Here is a 19,062-nt window from a genome sequence, read left to right on the forward strand (position 1 = left end):
AATCCCTAGGGTTTTTGTTGTACTGGCCGTTTCAAATTTAAGGAAATTTTTTATCTAATAAGTCTTCCTTTTTTATGTTTTTTATTATTTCGGGATGATTTGATGTAATTTTCTTTAAGGGGAATCCCGCTGAATTTAGTGCTTTAATCACTTGAGATAGTGATTCGCACGCTAATGACAGATTGAGGCTACCTGATAAAATATCAACATATGTTTGTGTTTGTAACACAGAAGTTGCTAAGGGCAAATTTGTTTCACACGTTTTTGCTAATTCATGCAGTGTCCTGATCGCTAAGTAGGGAGCGCAATTGATGCCAAAGGTGACGGTTTTAAGTTTGTAGTCGCTGATTGGACTATTACTTGATGTGCGGAAGACAATACGCTGGAAATCTTGGTTATCTTTATGTATTAGAATTTGTCTGTACATTTTCTCTACATCCCCATTAAAAAAGTATTTAAACATGCGCCAATGTAGTATTAGCAGCATGAGATCAGGTTGTAAGGTTGGGCCAGTATATAGTACGTCTTTGAGTGATTTACCTGAGCTTGTACACTTGATTTCATCAGGTCGTATTACCCCGTGATGTGGCAGATAAAAAGATAAATATCTACCTTTAGATACTTTCTCATATGGTACAGCTTCTTCCATATGATAGAGGTCTAGGTATTCTTCCATCACATTATCATACGCTGATTTGAGCTCATTTTTCTTTATCAGGCTTTTTTCCAAGCTTAAAAATTGCTGGGCGGCTGATATTCTAGAGTGACCTAGAGCTATAGAATCTGGGAAGGTGGGTTTGAAAGGGAGTCGCACAACATAACGACCATTTTCGTTTCTTGTTGTTGTGGATTTATAATAGGCTTCGCATGCCTGGTCTTCTTCTGAAAGTTGAGTAGTCTKAGGTAATTYTTCTACTTCCCAGAATTTTTTCAGTTCATTATTTAAGTATTCGTTGGAAATATTTTCAACTTCAGTTGTAAAAGAATTAATTTTTTCTGTGACTTGGCCACTTAATATCCACCCAAAGATTGTATTTTGGGCTAACAATTTATTGGATATTTTTTCTATACCTTCAAGAATTATTTGAGGTATTAAGCCACTACCTAATAACACATCGATTTGTGATGGGGTATGGCAGTTGGGATCTGCTAATTTGAGATGTGAGCATTTTTCCCATTGTTTTCTATTCACTTCACATTTGTGAGTTGCGGTAGAACGATTGCTTGTGCATCTATTCTTATATCCGCGTTTGGGGAGACTATAGTGATTGGGCAGATTTTGTTTGAATTTTGTATAATTCTTCCGCCCATTCCTGATATTTGGAAATTTGAATTTTTGACAGGCAATTTTAGCCGATTTTGAGCTTTAGATGATATAAAGGATCTTTGAGAACCTTGATCTATTAATGCTCTTAATTTGAATAATTCTCCTCTATGWTCAATAGCGATGACCGCAGTGGGTAAAAGAATTTTGCTAGCTGAAACAGACATTTTTTTAAACTTCTCGCAAGATCATATATTGTGACCTCCTTTACATATTTCACATAATGATTGCCAATAATTTGTTTGATTTGTCACAAATATTTGGCTTCTATTAGCGTGCCTATTATATTGTGTATTATTGCTGGCTTGGGGTTTAAAAAGGTTTTTATTCGACTCATTTTGGTTATTTTTTGGATTGACTATTTTTTTGTCAACTCGCTCAGATATTTCGTACTGAGTTGTTAAAAATTCTTTCATTTGATGCCATTTTGGCGATTTCTTTCTTGCCACAAGTGATTGCTCCCATCGAAGCAAAGCAGCATCAGGCAGTGCTGCTGCACAAATTTTTACTAGGATGGGATCCCACGATTCTGTGGAAATCTTTTGTATTTCTAACACAGATAAACAATTAGTCACTGTCGAGTATAGTTTTTGAAACTCTTGGCTAGTTTCTTGTTGAATTTTTGGTAAATTCATTAAWATTGTTATTTGGTTGTCTACCAATACTCTTTCATTTTCGTATCTTTCGACCAGTGCTTCCCAAGCCAGATTAAAGTTTTCGTCATTTAAAGCGAAAYGCTTGAMGATACTGCCTGCTTCCCCTTTTGTTTTGTACMTGAGATGGTACAGCTTTTGAGCTCGTGAAAGTTTGGGATGGTTTATGTATACGGCAGTGAACATRTCCCGGAAGGACGGCCACTGCTCATAACCTCCGTGAAAAACTTYAGTATCACAAGCTGGCACTTTCAAGAATATACCTGTATCTATTTCTTCCTTTTGRGTCGTAACTATTGTCGGGGGAGGAGTAGCGGCTCTACATGGCCTTAATAAATTTATTTGGTCCAATATCATTGCCTTCGTAATTTCATATTTTTCGAGGCAGTTTTCATATTTAGCTGACGCCGAAGCTTTTATGTTTTCTGGGAGTTCAGCATCGTCAGTATGTAGGACTGTGTCGTATGCTGCCAGAAGGCGTGCCCATATGCTATCTATGCTTTGAATTTTTAAATTTACAACCGATTCTGTGTTATCATTAATAGAGGAAGCAGTAAATCTTGTGCAGTATCTAACAAAACTGTCACTTTCAGTTATGAACCTTGACACTGAATTATCTTTGGTTCTTTTTTGTTTGGCACCCTGCTTTGAGCGTGTAGCTTCTGCGGGTGTGCTTTGTGATTTATCTTCATCACCCATTTTCGGAATTTCTAATAACTGAGGTGTTCTTGGTTTAACCTCTTTTGATTTCTCCGATTGCATTTATAGAGCTAAATTGTAAGCTTTGAGCTTAAAAATGTTTTGCTTTGAAATACAATTAAAAAATTGGTAATGTGAGCAAATGTGTAAATAAAAAAATGAAAAGAAAAATAGAGTTGAAACTTTTATTATTAATTAATTGAATGATATAATATAAATTTGCGAACACATATTCACCGCATAAAATGTAAATACCACAACATTGAAATGGAGCACTCAAAATTTTCAACTCACATAATTCTCTGAATCCGTTTGGAATATAATTATTATTATTTTTTTTTTATCTTGTATTAGTTAAATGTATCGCGATTAATTTGTACATTATTCCTTAGTACGTTTATCTTTTGGATAAGGACGTAAAGAGAAGGAAAATAACAATAACGCAAAAATATACGTATGTATGTTTATAATTATATGTGTATAGTTATGCTTAATGTTTTGTGTTCTTTTGTTACCCTTATATTTTCGCACAATTGTCACATATGTACATATGTATGCAATACGTATGCATATGCAATGTAGCGAAATGCGCGGAAAATAAGTAAACAATCTTTTATATATTCGTAAATATGTCAATATTAAATATGTGAGTATGTATGCAAATGTTTTATTAATTACATCCGCATACGATTGCTCAAAAAGAAAACGAAAAAGAAGTTTTATAAGAATGCATATATGTATAAATGCATATGGTATGTATGTATTTATTTGTAACCCTTTTATTGGTACGTTGGTGTATGTTAAGAGAGGGARAAAACGTACGAGAGATAAAGAAGCGAAATAATTGGATCGCGATATACATACATACATATATGTACATACATAAATGTCCACTGTTATGTTGCTGCTGTTTTTTTTTCTTCTGCCTTTGCTTATATGTTAAAGCGATCCTGCTTGTTGCTTTGTTAGCCCAAGGGGTATCACCAGAACTTGCAAGTAAGAATACTTGACTTAGAAAATTTGTTTTTTTTGTGTGGTGTGTTTGGAGACACGAAGTAAGCTTGAAGGCAGGTAGTTTAGCAACTGTTTTTCACAAATTTTTTTGTGTTTTTTATTTTTTTTTTAAACAGTTGAATTATGTATGTACCATATATCTATGTATATATGTATATAAATTGCGGAATATAAAATTTGGCGCGCAAAGTTTGATGACTCACAAATTTTTGTATGTATGTATGTATATGCACATATGTATGTATCTTTTATACAATTTAGTACCTTTACTTATATGTGTATATGTGTATATATGTATGTATTTGCATTTTCTTTTTTTCCTCGCCTTTGCTTATTTATTATAGGCGATCCTGCTTGTTGCTGTTTTAGCCCAAGGGGTATCACCAAAACATGCAAGTAATAATACTTGACTTTGCAAAAATTTTTTTTTGATTTTGGAAAATTACAGTGTGCTTGGAAACACAAAATAAGCAATAGGCAGGTACCGTAATTTTTTCATTTATTTCGGTACCTATATATATACATACATATGTATATTCCGAACTGTCTAACTGGTTTTTCGTATATAATAGTTGGATTATTTCTAAGTAGCTGTATTACGTATTACAGCTTAAACTGTATATTAAACATACATACAAATGTGCATAAATAATTATTTTAAAAATTTAATCGGATGGACTCACTTTTTCTTCCGCCAAGGGTTTATGGGTAGCAATACTTATGTGTATATATCTCTTTGTTCTTTATCTTCTTGCTTTTCGTTTTGTCTTCTTGGTTTTTTTTTCTTGTTTGATGTCTTCCGTGTTGAGGTTTTGTTCTCTTCCCACGTTGCTTACAATCCTTATCTCCTTTGCCGTATGTTCTGGGGTTCTTTTGTTTATTTAGTTTTTCACCGCGCCCGTATTTGATTTTTTTTCTTTTGTATTTGTTTTACTCTAGTTGGTTTCGCGTACGTTTCGTAGATTTTGTAGAGTTGAGGTTATTGACCTTTTTTTGTGTTATAACGCGCCCGTTTAATGCTATTTGTTAATATAAATATGCCCGCAATTTTCTTCACATTTTTTTTTGCACTTCTTAACTTTTTTGTTTGTGTTGTTTCGAAGGACCATTTGTTCGCTACACTTAGTTCCACTGGGTATACTTACTTTTAGCCTTTGATTATGTATCCCTTTTTGTTTGTGTTTCAATTAAAGATTTATAATTTAACAGTGAAGAGTAACAATTCAATAAATTTTATTTTTCTTTTCGGGGAACACTTCAACAGATTGCCAATTTAATATGTATATATATTTTTTAATATTTATTATGTTCACTGCTGCTGCTGCCAATGCACCACCACACTCAACCGGAACGATTTTCCAAATTGGACTACAACTTTGATGAAAATTCAAGAGCTGGCGAGACGTATGTAACGTTTACGGGCGTAGAAATCGAATGAATACATTCCGATCTAACCAATCCTTTTTGATCGGTTAGGTGGTGAAAACGATGACGTGTGGTGTGTGTGTAGTGTGGTTGGTTTGCTGCCTGTTGTGTTGTGTGATGAGTATGAGCTGTGTGATGGATATTGTGTTGAGGGGCGAGATGCCATGAAGTCGCATAAACTAGATGGAAAGGTGGCATAAAAACGTACTGCGCGCTGATTACCCTGGATGTCGAGAATGCGTTCAACTCGGGCCCCTGCATACCTCATCAACATAATAACTACTTATTTTAAAAACAGAAGGCTGATTTTTGATACGGACGAAGGCACCAAGAGCTACTATATCTCGAGCCATGTACCCTAAGGATCAGTGTTAGTCCCACTATTATGGAACCTTATGTACGACGGGGTGCTAAGAAGACAGCAACCAACAGACGTGAAACTAGTATCTTATGCGGATGATCTCATGGTGGTAGCAGTGGCCAAACATTTAGCCGACCTGAAAAATAAATGTAATGAGTGCTTATATGGTATACGCCAATGGTTCTTTCTGTGAGTCTGAAACTGGTGGAGGAAAAAACATAAGTTTTACTCATAAGCACTAGGAAGATAGAAGAACGAATAGAGCTCACTATAGGGGAGTGCGATATTACCTCGCAGCCGCAACTGAAATATCTGGGAGTAATATTGGATTCCAAATTAAAATTTAAAGAGCACCTGGAGTATTCTTCCGCTAAGGCAAACAAAATTTATAATGGCCTTTCGAGAATGATGACCAATAGAGGCTGCGTGCGTTCCAGCTGGCGATTCTTAATAGCGAAAGCAATGAGTTCCGTGATACTATATGCGGCACCAGTATGGATACAGGCAATGGATATAAAAGAGTATGCGAAACAAATAATTGCAGTGCATAGGCTTTCTGCAATTCGAGTAATAAGTGCTTTCCGGACTATATCAACCGACGCTGCTGAAGTATTAGCCAGCATGCCGCCCATTGACATCCAGGGAGACGAACTCGAGCGCTTATATCAGTTTTCAACGCCTAAAACAGTATCGGCTAGGGCAGAGGAGAGAAATAAGAGCACTAAGATGTGGCAGGAGCGGTGGAACTCCTCATCCAAAGGGCGCTGGACTCACCGACTTATACCGGACATCCACTCGTGGATAGACAGACGACATGGGGACCTAGACTTTTATCTGACCCAAATACTTCGTGGACAAAGAAGCTACCTTTTCAGTCTCCGCAATGACATTAGTCCGAACTGTCCGACATGTACAGAGCATATAGAAGACTCTGAGCATGTATTATTTTATTGCCCTCGATTTTCAAATACAAGGGAAAAACTAAAAGCCACGCTCGGTTGGTAGTTTTACGGTCGATAATTTAACGACACTCATGTGTCAGTCGACTGATAAACGGAAAGCTGTCAGCGAAGCGTCAGCATCCATAATAACAAAACTGAGACTTTTTGAGCAAATTAGGAGTTCGTCAGTCCGCGCAATAGAGGAGAATTAAATGTCTTGTCCCTCCCACGAAGTAATACTTAGCCTGTGGTTCCGTGTTAGAGTCTTGAGTTGGGAGCAGGTTAGGTTTAGCGGATTAAAGTTGCGCACTCCGGCTTTCGATGCTTCCCCCTACTATAAAAAAACAAAAAAAAAAACCCATATATTTTTATATACACACAATTGAATATTAAACCAAAATATATAACGATTATACTAAAGGAAGTATCTTTTAATTTAATGCAATCGGCCCCTTACGTCGACATACCCCGACATTTTTGGTCCTATCGAGCCGCGATAATTAAAAGCAAAAGTCTTCTTGGGAATTTTACTAACAACATCATTGGAGTTCCAGAACCGAACCCGAAAGTTAAAAGAGTGCTCCCAACAGACAAAAAGCTTATACGCTGAATCAACAAAATACCCCAACAAGTAACTAAAAACAAACCGAAATTAACAAAAACCAAAAAAAAGATGTAAGTGCCACCCATATTTTTTCTATATATAATAATAATATAAAGTGCAAATCATCTTTGTTAAAAAGTGCCCATTTGTCAAATTGTGTCCTTAAGAATACTTAAGCATAAATTTTATTTGCACTATTTAATTATATATACTTATACACATACCTACATATACTTACCCAAGAGAAGAAGTGCATTAATAAAATATATGCATATATTTTGCCGTCGGCTATTGCATTCTTCTCGTTGAACTAAAATTATATATATAAATAAATATACACCCGCATTTACATAGGTACCTACATACGAATAGCGCACCCATTCGCTTATATTTGTTGGTAATGAAAATTGTTAGCGAACAGAACGCCAAAAGACAAATACCCAGTAGGAATTTAAAAAAGTGACTCAGTAGGAAAAAGCGCAAAACCCTGCAAAATATCATTTATCAATTTTTTTCTACGATTCATCGGAAATTTAATAATCTCATATAAATATCAACCATCGGACACTAAGGAGATAAAAACAAGAAAATTAGTTTGAAAATTTGAAAATAAATAAATCACTATACGAAAAGTTTTTAAAGTTTGTTTTATTATATTTTTGTAACTCTACGCGACTTATTTTGCTCGTTCAATCCACATATTAAATATATCTTACCCTTACAAACTGAAGACGAATCGGGCTATACCCTAGAAATTAAAAGGGTCGAACTAAATTCGCTCTATGAATAAGCAAAGCGCTCATATGATTCGATCAGAAGAATTTCTCGCGAAAGTCATGAAACCATCGATTTCTTTAAAGTGAAAGAAAAATACCAAAAAAGTTATCAAATGTACCTCTGTTGCCTAGCTTCCATCAACGAAGATGTAGATACACGTAAAACACAGGTGTCAACCCAACCCATTAAGGAAAGGACTTCAGAAGGCACGATGATGGATTTCGCTCCTGCAGTTCACCTTCCACCATGCGACATCGACATCTTTTACGGAGATTAACCAACTTGGCCCACCTTTCGGGATATGCTTACAGCCCTGTATATCTGTAACCCAAGGATTAGTAATGTTGAAAGACTCTTTCACCCTACTCAGAAGACCTGAGGAGAAACAAGAGAGGTTATTCAAAACGCACCCCTGACAAATGATGGTTTCATACTAGCCTGGAAAAAGTTATTCGACCGTTACGAAAATATGAGGTTGCAGGTAACCACACAACTAAAGACCCTTTTTAACCTACCCCAAGTTACTGAAGAAACAGGTTGTGCTATAAAAAGCTTACAACGTTCGGTTAATAATGTTTTAACCAACTTAAACAATCTTGAGATTGACACAAACAGCTGGGATCCGATATTGAACCTTTGAATATACCCGAGCAGATAATTCAGATATACCGACGTGGTCAAATTTCGACAGTTTTTTAGCCCACAAATACAAAACTCTTGAATCACACCGGTACAGTTAAAAGAACAGATGAAGAGAAATATAACACTTTCAATGCAAACGTGGCTGAAACGCCAATTGCTAGACCCTCTAATACCCAAAGGAATACTAATTTCAACTTTACTCAAAATAATATAGATACAGAAAGCTGTAAGCTCTGCAAAAAGCAGCACCCTATTCGAGAATGTCCCAAATTTCTCGCAATGAATGTAGAGACACGTATCTCCACAATCAAAAAATATGGTTATTGCTTGGCCATTTCACATAGCTACAAGAACTGTGTGAGTAAATTCTCATGTCGTAAGTGTCACAAAAACACAATACTCTGATACACAGAGAATCCAGCTTTCGACATGAATCCACTCCGGAAATACCAAACGTCACTAGTTCGAACCCTGAAAACGCTTCAAGTACCGCACTAGCCACCCAAAGCTCAAACACAAATCGGCAAGCCTACACAACAACTATACAGTCCACTAAATCATCAACCCAAAACCCATCCAACCCAAGTAGGAAGCAGATATTACTCGGTACTGCAATGGTTCAAGTAGAACCAAGTGACCGGACTAAACAATGCAGTTTCAGCACCACCAACGAATAGTTGTGAAATCACGCTTTGCTCACCCTTAAACACAAATTATAAGGTATCAGCCCAGGCATTTATACTAAACAGCCTAACTGATAATTTACCCTCATAAAATTTGGATTCCAAGCAGGGTCTTAAAAATCTTGGATTCACTTTAGCAGACACCCAATTCCACAAACCCAGACCCGTGGATATACTAATCGGTAGTGATATCTATCCAAGTATTTTACTCAATGGAGTAAAGAGAAACATACTCGGTTAACTCTTAGCTCAAGAGACAGAATTCGGATGGATATTGTCTGGACCCATAACCCAACCCTCCCAAAATTCCGCCATAGTCTCATTTCACAATAAAGTGAACCCTGAGAATCTACTCACACGTTTTTGAGAGGTGGAGGAAATCCCAAAGGAATCCGTAATTTAAAAATCAGATCAAAATTGTGAGGAAATTTTCCAAAAAACTACCCGTCGTAATTCAGATGGACGTTATGTAGTAACCTTACCCTTCAAAGAACCCGACAATATTGATATCGGATATTCTAGACATATAGCGTTGGCCCAATTCCTCCGAAATGAACGAGCTTTACTTARAAAACCCGAAGTGAAGGCAGAATATGACAAAGCAATTATGGAATATTTGGAACTCGTACAAATGAAGAAAGTAGAATATGACCCTTCTTTTAAGGCGACCCAATATTACTTACCACACCACGCAGTCATTAAACCCGATCGTATAACCGCGAAATTGCGTGTGGTATTCAATGCATCTTGCCCCATGTCAAATAGCAAAAGCTTAAATGACGTCTTACATATCGGACCTACTTAAAGAAAGACCTTGTCATTCTGATCACAAATTGGCGACTCTTCCAATTCGTTTTTAATGCGGATATTCAGAAAATGTACCGGCAAATACTCGTAGACCCTAATCATCCTCGGTTCCAAAGGATACTATTTAGGAAGTCCCCGGAAGACACAATAGAAGACTTCGAATTACAAACTGTCACGTTCGGCATAAATTTCGCGCCTTACCAAGCGATCCGTACCCTCATGAAGCTAGCCGATGATGTAGAAGAAACCCATCCACTAGCAGCCAAAATACTTCGCCAGAAAATGTATGTAGACGATGTCTTAGCTGGAACTCATGACCTGACCACGGCAAAGTCAGCACGCGATGAACTCATTTCTGCTCTGAAGTCCCCAGGATTCGCTCCGCGAAAATCGACCTCCAATGACCCATACATTCTTAAAGGACTTCCACAGGATCGTCTTTTAGAGACGGAAACCCTAAACCTCTCGGAACCCGAAAACACCAAAACCGTGGGCATTCGATGGAACTCTAAAAAGGATTAATTTTTCTTCCTCGTCAACTCAATGGAGAAAAAACTCGCACACACCAAACGTGAAGTTTATCAGCCATAGCAAAATTGTTTGACCCAGCCGGTTGGCTTAGTCCCTTAGTCCTTAGTAATAATCACGGCAAAAATAATAATGCAACAAATATGGCTAGATAAGTCTGACTGGGATGAAAGCCTTAAGCCCCTCACCCTTCATCGATGGAACAGYTTCGTAAAGGATTACGAAAACATAAATAAAATTKRAATACCCAGATGGACCCATTTTAACCCAACAGCCACCATCGAACTCCACGGTTTCTCTGATGCTTCAGAAAAAGCATATGCCGCGACACTTTACATAAGGGTTCTAGTTGGACATAAAATATGGACAACTCTCTTAGTGTCAAAAACAAGAGTTGCTCCCATTAAAACCAAATCCCTACCCAGATTGGAACTCTGCGGAGCGGTTCTACTAGGTAATCTTGTAATAACTCTACCCTATCCCAACTACACCTAACCCAATATAAAAATTATTTTTGGACCCACTCAACCATAGTTCTCGCTTGGTTAAACAAACCACCATGTTCATGGACCACTTTTGTTTCTCATCGAGTAGCTGCAATCACCGAGAAGTAGGAGTCGATAATTGGAACCATGTGGAAAGCCAAGACAATCCCACAGACTTGGCAAGCCGAGGATGTACACCCACCGATCTATTGAATTGCAACCTCTGGTGGCATGGACCCCAATGGCTACAACATGAAAAGGACMATTTTCCAGCAAGGGAGAAAACATACAACACTACCGTGGAATTCAAACCCGTTAAGACGTTTGCGATAACCACCCAAGAGGATATCCTCGAAAAGTTTTCCTCATTCCCCAGAGCTATTTACGTCATCGCTTACCTATTAAGGTTTTGCGCAAATGCCTCAAAAAGGGGACGAGAAGCTGATTTCTCAAGCCACAAAATAACCCCGGAAGAGTTCAAAACAGCAAGAATGAAGTTAATTATTCAAACCCAAAAAAAACATTTCAGAGAAGAATATAATGCCTTGACCCGTAAAACCCAAATACACAAGAAAAGTTCATTATTGACTTTAAATCCATTCATTGACCCTAAAGGAGTTATGCGAAGTGACGGAAGATTAACCAATTCCGCAGCACTATCATATAATGAGCGTCACCCTATCTTATTACCCTATAATAGTCGTATGTCAAAATTACTAACTCATTTTACCCATTTAGCAACGTTATACGGCGGAAATCAGCTAGTTCTTCGACTCCTAAGGACAGAATTCTGGATACCCAAAGCAAAGAAGCTGATTAAAACAGTAATCCATCAATGCAAAACGTACATAATACATAATAAAGCTCAACAAACCCAAATAATGGCAGCTCTTCCGAATGAACGAACCATCCTAACCCGGCCGTTTGCTGCCACTGGTATCGACTTTGCTGGACCCTATGACATCAAAAACTACACTGGGAGAGCATGTCTAAYCACCAAAGGATATATATGTGTATTTGTGTGCTTCTCAACTAAAGCAATACATCTCGAACCCGTTAGCGATCTCACTACGCAAGCCTTCCTAGCAGCATTCTCCCGTTTCTTCTCGAGGCGTGGATGCCCGCCAATCTTTATTCCGACAACGGAACAGACCTTATAGGAGCTTCACAGCTGCTAATTCAAGATCGGCGAGAATTCCTACAGACACTTCGAACTCAAATTACATCCCTCCATAGTCATCAAAACATCTCATGGCACTTCAACCCACCAGGAGCTCCACATATGRGTGGATTATGGGAAGCAGGCATAAAAAGTCTAAAAACTCATCTAAATAAGATAGCAAAATTACAAAAATTCACGTTTGAAGAATTTGCTACCTTATTAGCCCGCATCGAAAGTTGTTTAAACTCTCCGCCAATAAGCCCCATAAGCGACTACTCAACAAACTTGGAACCTCTAACTCCAGGACACTTCCTTATAGGTACCCCATTGTTAACCCCTGCCGAACCCAATTTAGGGGATGCAAACTTAAGCATCGTTAACAGATGGCAGAAACTAAAAATACTCTACCAGTACATTTGCAAGAGATGGAAGGAAGAATATCTTAAGGAACTACCCAAACGATATAAATGGAAATATCCACAACGTAATGTTGAAGTTAACGACTTAGTCGTTATAAGAAACGAAAATATTTCACCCAACGAATGGAGGCTCGGTCGAATCCAAAAGGTCTTCTCCGGCTTAGATAATAAAATACGAGTGGTTGAAATCCGAACTGCTCAAGGCACAGTAACCCGCCCCATCACAAAAATTGTTATATTAATTACAGAATAACTTAAAAGTTTTCTCTTCCTTTTCAGTGAAATGGCCCCAACAATCAACAACTCACCCAAACCTCGTCGTATGAGCACAACAGTTACCATCCGGCCCGTAGCGCAACCCGTAGCATTACACCGATTTCAGAAGATGAAACGATGTCCCGACGCATTCGGCGTTTCAAGTCGACCCTTCCCATTATTCGTGAGGAAAAAGAATGTGATGATCACACAACTCGAAAAACGATCTCACATCATAGAAAAAATACGTCAAATCGTCATGTCGCTTGCGGAATATGCAAAAAAGACCACCGTCTAGTGACTTGCGTTACGTACTCGGCATATAATATAAACAAAAAATACGAAGCAGTAATAAAACACCACTACTGCGTTAATTGCTTAGCCAGGCCGAACAAGACAGAAGGATGTACAAGCAAAAATAGATGTTCCATTTGTCACGGGCAACATCATTCATCCCTACACGGACATCCGAGGTTATACCCGATCAACAATGTAAATGGTGTTGAGAAACCAAAATCTCAACCGCTTGCAATAGAGACCCGACTACCATCCTTACTGGCTAAGCAGACCCTAGTACCCATATTGAAGATACGTTTAAGATGCGATGGTAAATGGCATAAAGTTCGAGCCATTTTGAACCCCACCCTCAAAATTACAAATATAGCGGCCGAACTCGTCAAAAAATTCAAACTGCCAATTACATACCTCATACCTAATGATACAAAGTTTTGTTTGGAATGTAACGCAGTTATTACACACAACTTACCCAAAATACCCTATAAGCGAGATTTAAGTGACGATGTGAAAATGCGCTTTGAACACTTAGTCCTCGCTGACCCGCAATTTCATAGCAACAAAGAGCTAACGTTGGAGATTGGAGCCGATATCTACCCACAAATTATCAGAAGTGGATTCTTCAAACCAGACAATGGTACAGTGGTAGCGCAGAATACAGCATTTGGCTGGCACCATCTAACCCTAAGTATACTGCTGATATTTATTCAAAAAATTTCAATCTTTCAATACCCAATCAATTACCCTCTTAATACTTAATTATTTCGCAGATTCTGCAAGATGGCCAGGATGTTTAATCCAAACAAATACTCCTCTGCATTACTCCCACAAATTACATAAAGTAATAGAGGCGTAATGCAGAGGAATATAAACCGTCCCAACTTCACGCAACAGAACATAAAGAGTAACAAAAGAAAAGACTTTTCCCGCGCTTTTTACACATGAGACATATCCAAGTGCACACAGGAGTGAAATTTATAATTAGACAAAGTGAAGTCAAATTCGACAAGTGAAATATCAGTGAATACAATAAAACGTTGTTAAACAAGGAATCCAAACAACATTAAACAGCGATACTCCACAGCATTTCGATCAAAAACAACACAGGATAAAGAAATCTGCACCCACAACAGGTTACAACACATGAATATATTAACATAGAATTACATATGTATATCTATAAATTAATACAATTAACCCATATTGGTAACACACACATTTATACACCCATATATTTTTATATACACACAATTGAATATTAAACCAAAATTTATAACGATTATACTAAAAGAAGTATCTTTTAATTAAATGCAATCGGGACCGATACCCCGTTTGTCGACATACCCCGACAAACACTCTGAACGTTATTTCGATTATCTTACCAGCTTCGATTTCAACACGTAAGTTTTCAAGCTCTTGAATTTGTTTATTTAAGTCAGCAGCTTTTCTTGTTATCACTTCCTTAGTTTCACTCGTGTATTCTAATTTTAAAGGCCGACAAAATCTTGTGGACTGCGGAAAACAATTATTCCAAATCGGGGCTCTCGCGCTACTCAAGAGTCTCAAGGGAATCACTGTTATGGCCAAAAGACATGAATCAGCATTTCGTGATGTACTTTGATCAAGGAAAGATTGCTTATATTGAGATTGACCAGAGCTGCTGTCAAAACCGGAGCTAAATATCATTTCCCTTGATATGAAGTTACCCGTAATTGTCGCAAATACTTCTTTTTGCATCTCTATAATACTTTTAGCTGTAAGGTTTAAAAGCATTTGTAAAGCAACCTTTGCACATTGGTCATCTACAAGTACACCATCGGGTCTGCACTTACTTTTTATTGCTAATATATTATCATGGGGTGGATAAATATTAGCGTTACGTTCCTTGCTAGAAGTCCGGATGGAACAGTATTGGCTCTTCGAAAAATTGTTTTCGAGAAGAAATGCTAACGCTTCCTCATCAGACATTACAATAGGTGCTTTTACGTCATCGACATATAGCTTCCTAATCTTGGATGGTCTTGATGGACTTTCGATGGTTTCTTTTAAAACAACTGCCAAATCTACGTCCTTCTTTCCGAGCCGAAATTGATGCTGCTTGAACTAACAGACTTGTTTCGTTGTGTTCTGACATCGAGAGGATTGCTGCTTGTCTTCTCTTACTTCGTTTAGATTTCTCAGAGTACTTAAGTTGCGGCCGTCCAGTTAGTGATACAATTTTTTCATCTGGGCTTAGTTCTACTGTGCATTGAGTCTCTGTGGAAGTGCTTTCTAAATTTATTTGCCTGTTTATTACAGTTTCTGAACAAAGCCAGCCAGAATATTTAATTTTAAAATCATCTAATCTTCTATGACACTTTTCCCACTTTGCAAACAAATTATTGTTAAGCATTCGTGTTTTTTTGTTAAATACTTATAGCATTCATCTGAAATGTTATCGGCTCCATATTTTTGTATAAAATAATTTATCAGTGCGTCCTTATTTTTTCCTTTCTTCTGCTTGGTGAACCAAATATCAAAAACTGCTGAATTCTGTAAGCAAATGACGACTGAAAAAAAAAAATTTACTCAGAAACCGCAAAAAACCGCAAATCGAGATAAACATTTTCAAAAACTAAACACTTCAAAGTAATTTGGTTTTTAATCTTATGCTTAACACTCCTAAACAAAATATGTTAAGCTTACTCAAACTTAAAAAATAAAATAAATTCCAAAATGTTGAAGACTTTTGGAAAAAGTTATTTTATTTTTTAGACTATCCAACTTTTGAGTATTATATTTTACAAAATTAATAAACTTACCATCACCTTCGTGTTCCATTTAAACTTTTATTTAACACGCTTTGTTTTCAGCTTAAACAATCAATTGAAGTAAGCAGTATAAAACACCGAACGCAATTATGTTTACAAATGAAGCAAACAAATTTAACTTCGATGACTCACCGAATAACGGTGAATTGCATATTACAACACCAAAATTAATTTTTGGTTGTTTTGGAGCGTTGACTACTAGATTTCAGAAACAACAACATATTTCGGGACTGCAAACATTTTGACTTTTGGCCAACGAAATGAAATTTCCGACCATAGTGCATTGCCGGGACATACCTCCAGCCTAAGGTCGTCACTCCCATTATCAACCATCCCAGTGCCCTCGACTCTCCGCCCTAAAATAAGACAAAATATATTAATTACATAAAAAAAATTATATTTTTATTATTACCTTTGTTGTATTTTCTCTTCCCGAACTTGCTTTCATCTATTTGAACAGTTTTACCAGGGCCACCAATTTTACCTACCGCTACCTGATGGTCAACCTGGTAAAATACTACGGCTTCGCGGCAGTAATTAAACCAGTCACATATAGTAGCGCTAGATAAAACTGGTTCCCTGATAAAACTGTTTTTCCTCACTTCCGCATGCGACCAATGAGATGCATACGCATACATTAGATAAAATACCTGCGGAAGTGGGATTTTCACGTTGTCGAACCTGGTATCCAACCAGGTTGCCAACGCAGTTCGGTTCCGACAACCCTCTTTCCGGCATCGGAGCACTCACAACAGTGCTGCTTTTATTTAATGCCAGCGTCATTGGCACTTTATGCGTACGGTAAATTTTACTTTTTAGAATCAAACCTTGTTCTTCGGCAAAGGAAATACATTTCTCTTTAGAGTCAAATGTTTGGATTATTTTTCCAATATTCCACATTGACTTCACTTCCGACGCTTTAAGCACATTGGCTCGCTTTATAACACCTCGGCTGTTTGACGCTCCGACACAATATATTTAAATACCTTAAGTTATATTTTTATCAATTTAAAACTTATATTACTTACCTGATGAATTTGTACTCACTCGCTTTTTAACACCTCGGCTGGTTGACGCTCCGACACAATCTATTTAAATAACTTAAGTTATATTTTTATCAATTTAAAACTTAGATTACTTACCTGACAAATTTGCACTCATTTTTTAAAATACAACTTTTAATAATTATATATTTATATATATATATTATAAATTTTATGCTCTTTAAATTTGTATTCTGAATTTATGCATGTATCCAATCGCGGAATTCAAAWGAAATGAATATGAAACTTACAAAACGGGAAAAAAGAAACGGTACATTGTTTAGTTGTAACAATACCCGTTATAGAAAATGKAGTTTAAAAAGGGGAAACGCGCAATTGATAAATGTGAAGATAATGACAAAACGGACAACAAAAACAACTATACCTTGTTTAGTTGTAACAATATCCTTTATAGAAAATGTACTTTAAATAGGGTGATATACCCACCAGGGTGTGCCAGGTTTTTTTTTGTGAAACTCCTTTTTGGGTTGGCCGCGCTTCAAAAAAATAACCCTGGCCGATCCAACATCAGGTGTATCAGGTTTTTTTTTCGAGTAAAACTTGCTTTTTACTCATGTTATAGTAAGAAAAGAGATAATGATTTAAGTATTTTGGGGATAAAAATATTTTTTATTCGTTTGATATATGTGTAAATATGGCAATACTTATTATTTGACAACACGGAAGACTTATTGTTATTGTGCGTGTAATAATATTTATGTAAAACATAAAATGCTTATTTTAGCAAATATTTAAAATATTAATAAAAAATAAATATGTAGAAATATTGTAGTGAAGTGTAAGTGTATAAAAAGTGCAAAATATTAAAGAAAAAGTTACTATAAATCGAGAAATTACAAAATTAAATTTGCAACAGTTGCAGTTTTCAACTTTAAATGCATATATCTCGAAACCTATAAGTTTGCAGCGGCAACAATTACATATTTTCTTAATCTGGAGCATCAGCCCTATCCATCCATATCACTTTTAACGCCGAAATCGTGGGATGGTATACTAAAGCCGACCCGACCCATTTCATTTGCCGGAAGCTCGCTTTGAAGAGCTATTCCGTTTTAAAGAAAGATCCCGCAACAGCCTTGTTACAAGAGCTAAGTCTTCATATGAAAAGTGGCGAAAGGCGTACGTTTGTCCCAAAACCATTAAGAATGACTGCAGTACTTCATTACTATGCGACAGGATCATATTTGAGAGATGTTGACCAAGATTTTGTGTGCTCATTAAGCAAGACAGTTGTGTGTCGTGCAGTAAAAGAAGTCACAAACATCATTGAATTTGTATAAATACATTAAATTTCCTACATCTTTAGAGGAACAAAACAAAAAAAACAAACGTAAAAAAATCATTATATAGGTACATAAAAAAATATTGTGTATGTACATATGTGTTTATATTTTTACAGATTTTTTTTCATCTACGGGATTTCCTGGGTGCATTGGTGCTATTGATTGCACCCATGTTAAAATTAAAAAGCCGGCCGCTGATGTTGAATGCTGCTACATAAACAGAGAGGGCTACTTTTCCAAAAATGTGCAACTTATTTGTGACTACAATTTAAACATAGTGTCTGGGAATGCGCGTTATGGTGGTAGTACCCATGACAGCCAATGTAAACAATTTTTGGAAAGCAAAACGCCAGTGATGTAGATTCAAGTTGGCTTATTGGTGATTCATTCTATCCACAGCAACCATGGTTGATGACACCATTTCGAAATCCACAGACGATTGGGCAAAATAATTACAATGATTGCCACATTCGGGCTCGGAATTGTGTTGAAAGGATTAATGGAGTTTTGAAAAAGGTATTTTGGGTGCTTATCACATGAACGGGGTGTATTGTTTAAACCAGCATATGCTGGATCAATAATAAATGCGTGTTTAACCTTGCACAATATCAGATTAAAAAGAAATTTACCAATTCCAGACATAAACGTTTCGTCAAGTCAGTATGGAAGTTGACAATTTGGAAGAGAATCGTGAAAATTGTAGTGTGCTAAATCAAGGCAGAAAATGTCGGGATAATATAGTACGAAATTATTTTAACTAACTAATTATTTTAATTATAAAAAATTCACAAATTAATTAACATAAAAAAAGTATTTCATTTCAACAAGAAAA

General features: G+C 36.7%; 1 protein-coding gene and 1 pseudogene across 2 annotated transcripts in view; both read left to right on the top strand.

Moving 5' to 3' along the window:
• The window catches only part of LOC108969221, a 29,741-nt gene extending 15,450 nt beyond the window's left edge, over positions 1–14,291 (top strand). The window contains exons 2-3 of one of the 2 annotated variants that reach the window (XM_018933800.1): positions 12,804–13,761; positions 13,844–14,291. In XM_018933800.1, coding sequence (XP_018789345.1) covers positions 12,918–13,761; positions 13,844–13,929 — 930 coding nt within the window. In that variant the 5' untranslated portion in view covers positions 12,804–12,917 and the 3' untranslated portion in view covers positions 13,930–14,291. Of the gene's footprint in view, positions 1–12,111; positions 13,762–13,843 lie in introns of those variants that run through there. The other variant, XM_018933801.1, reaches the window with a different exon arrangement.
• A 3,678-nt stretch (positions 14,292–17,969) lies between these two features.
• Positions 17,970–18,938, top strand: LOC108969220 (annotated as a pseudogene).
• The last annotated feature ends 124 nt before the right edge of the window (positions 18,939–19,062 follow it).

This window comes from Bactrocera latifrons, unplaced genomic scaffold, assembly GCF_001853355.1.
Source record: "Bactrocera latifrons isolate USDA-ARS-PBARC rearing strain unplaced genomic scaffold, ASM185335v1 scaffold_244, whole genome shotgun sequence".
NCBI lineage: Eukaryota > Metazoa > Arthropoda > Insecta > Diptera > Tephritidae > Bactrocera > Bactrocera latifrons.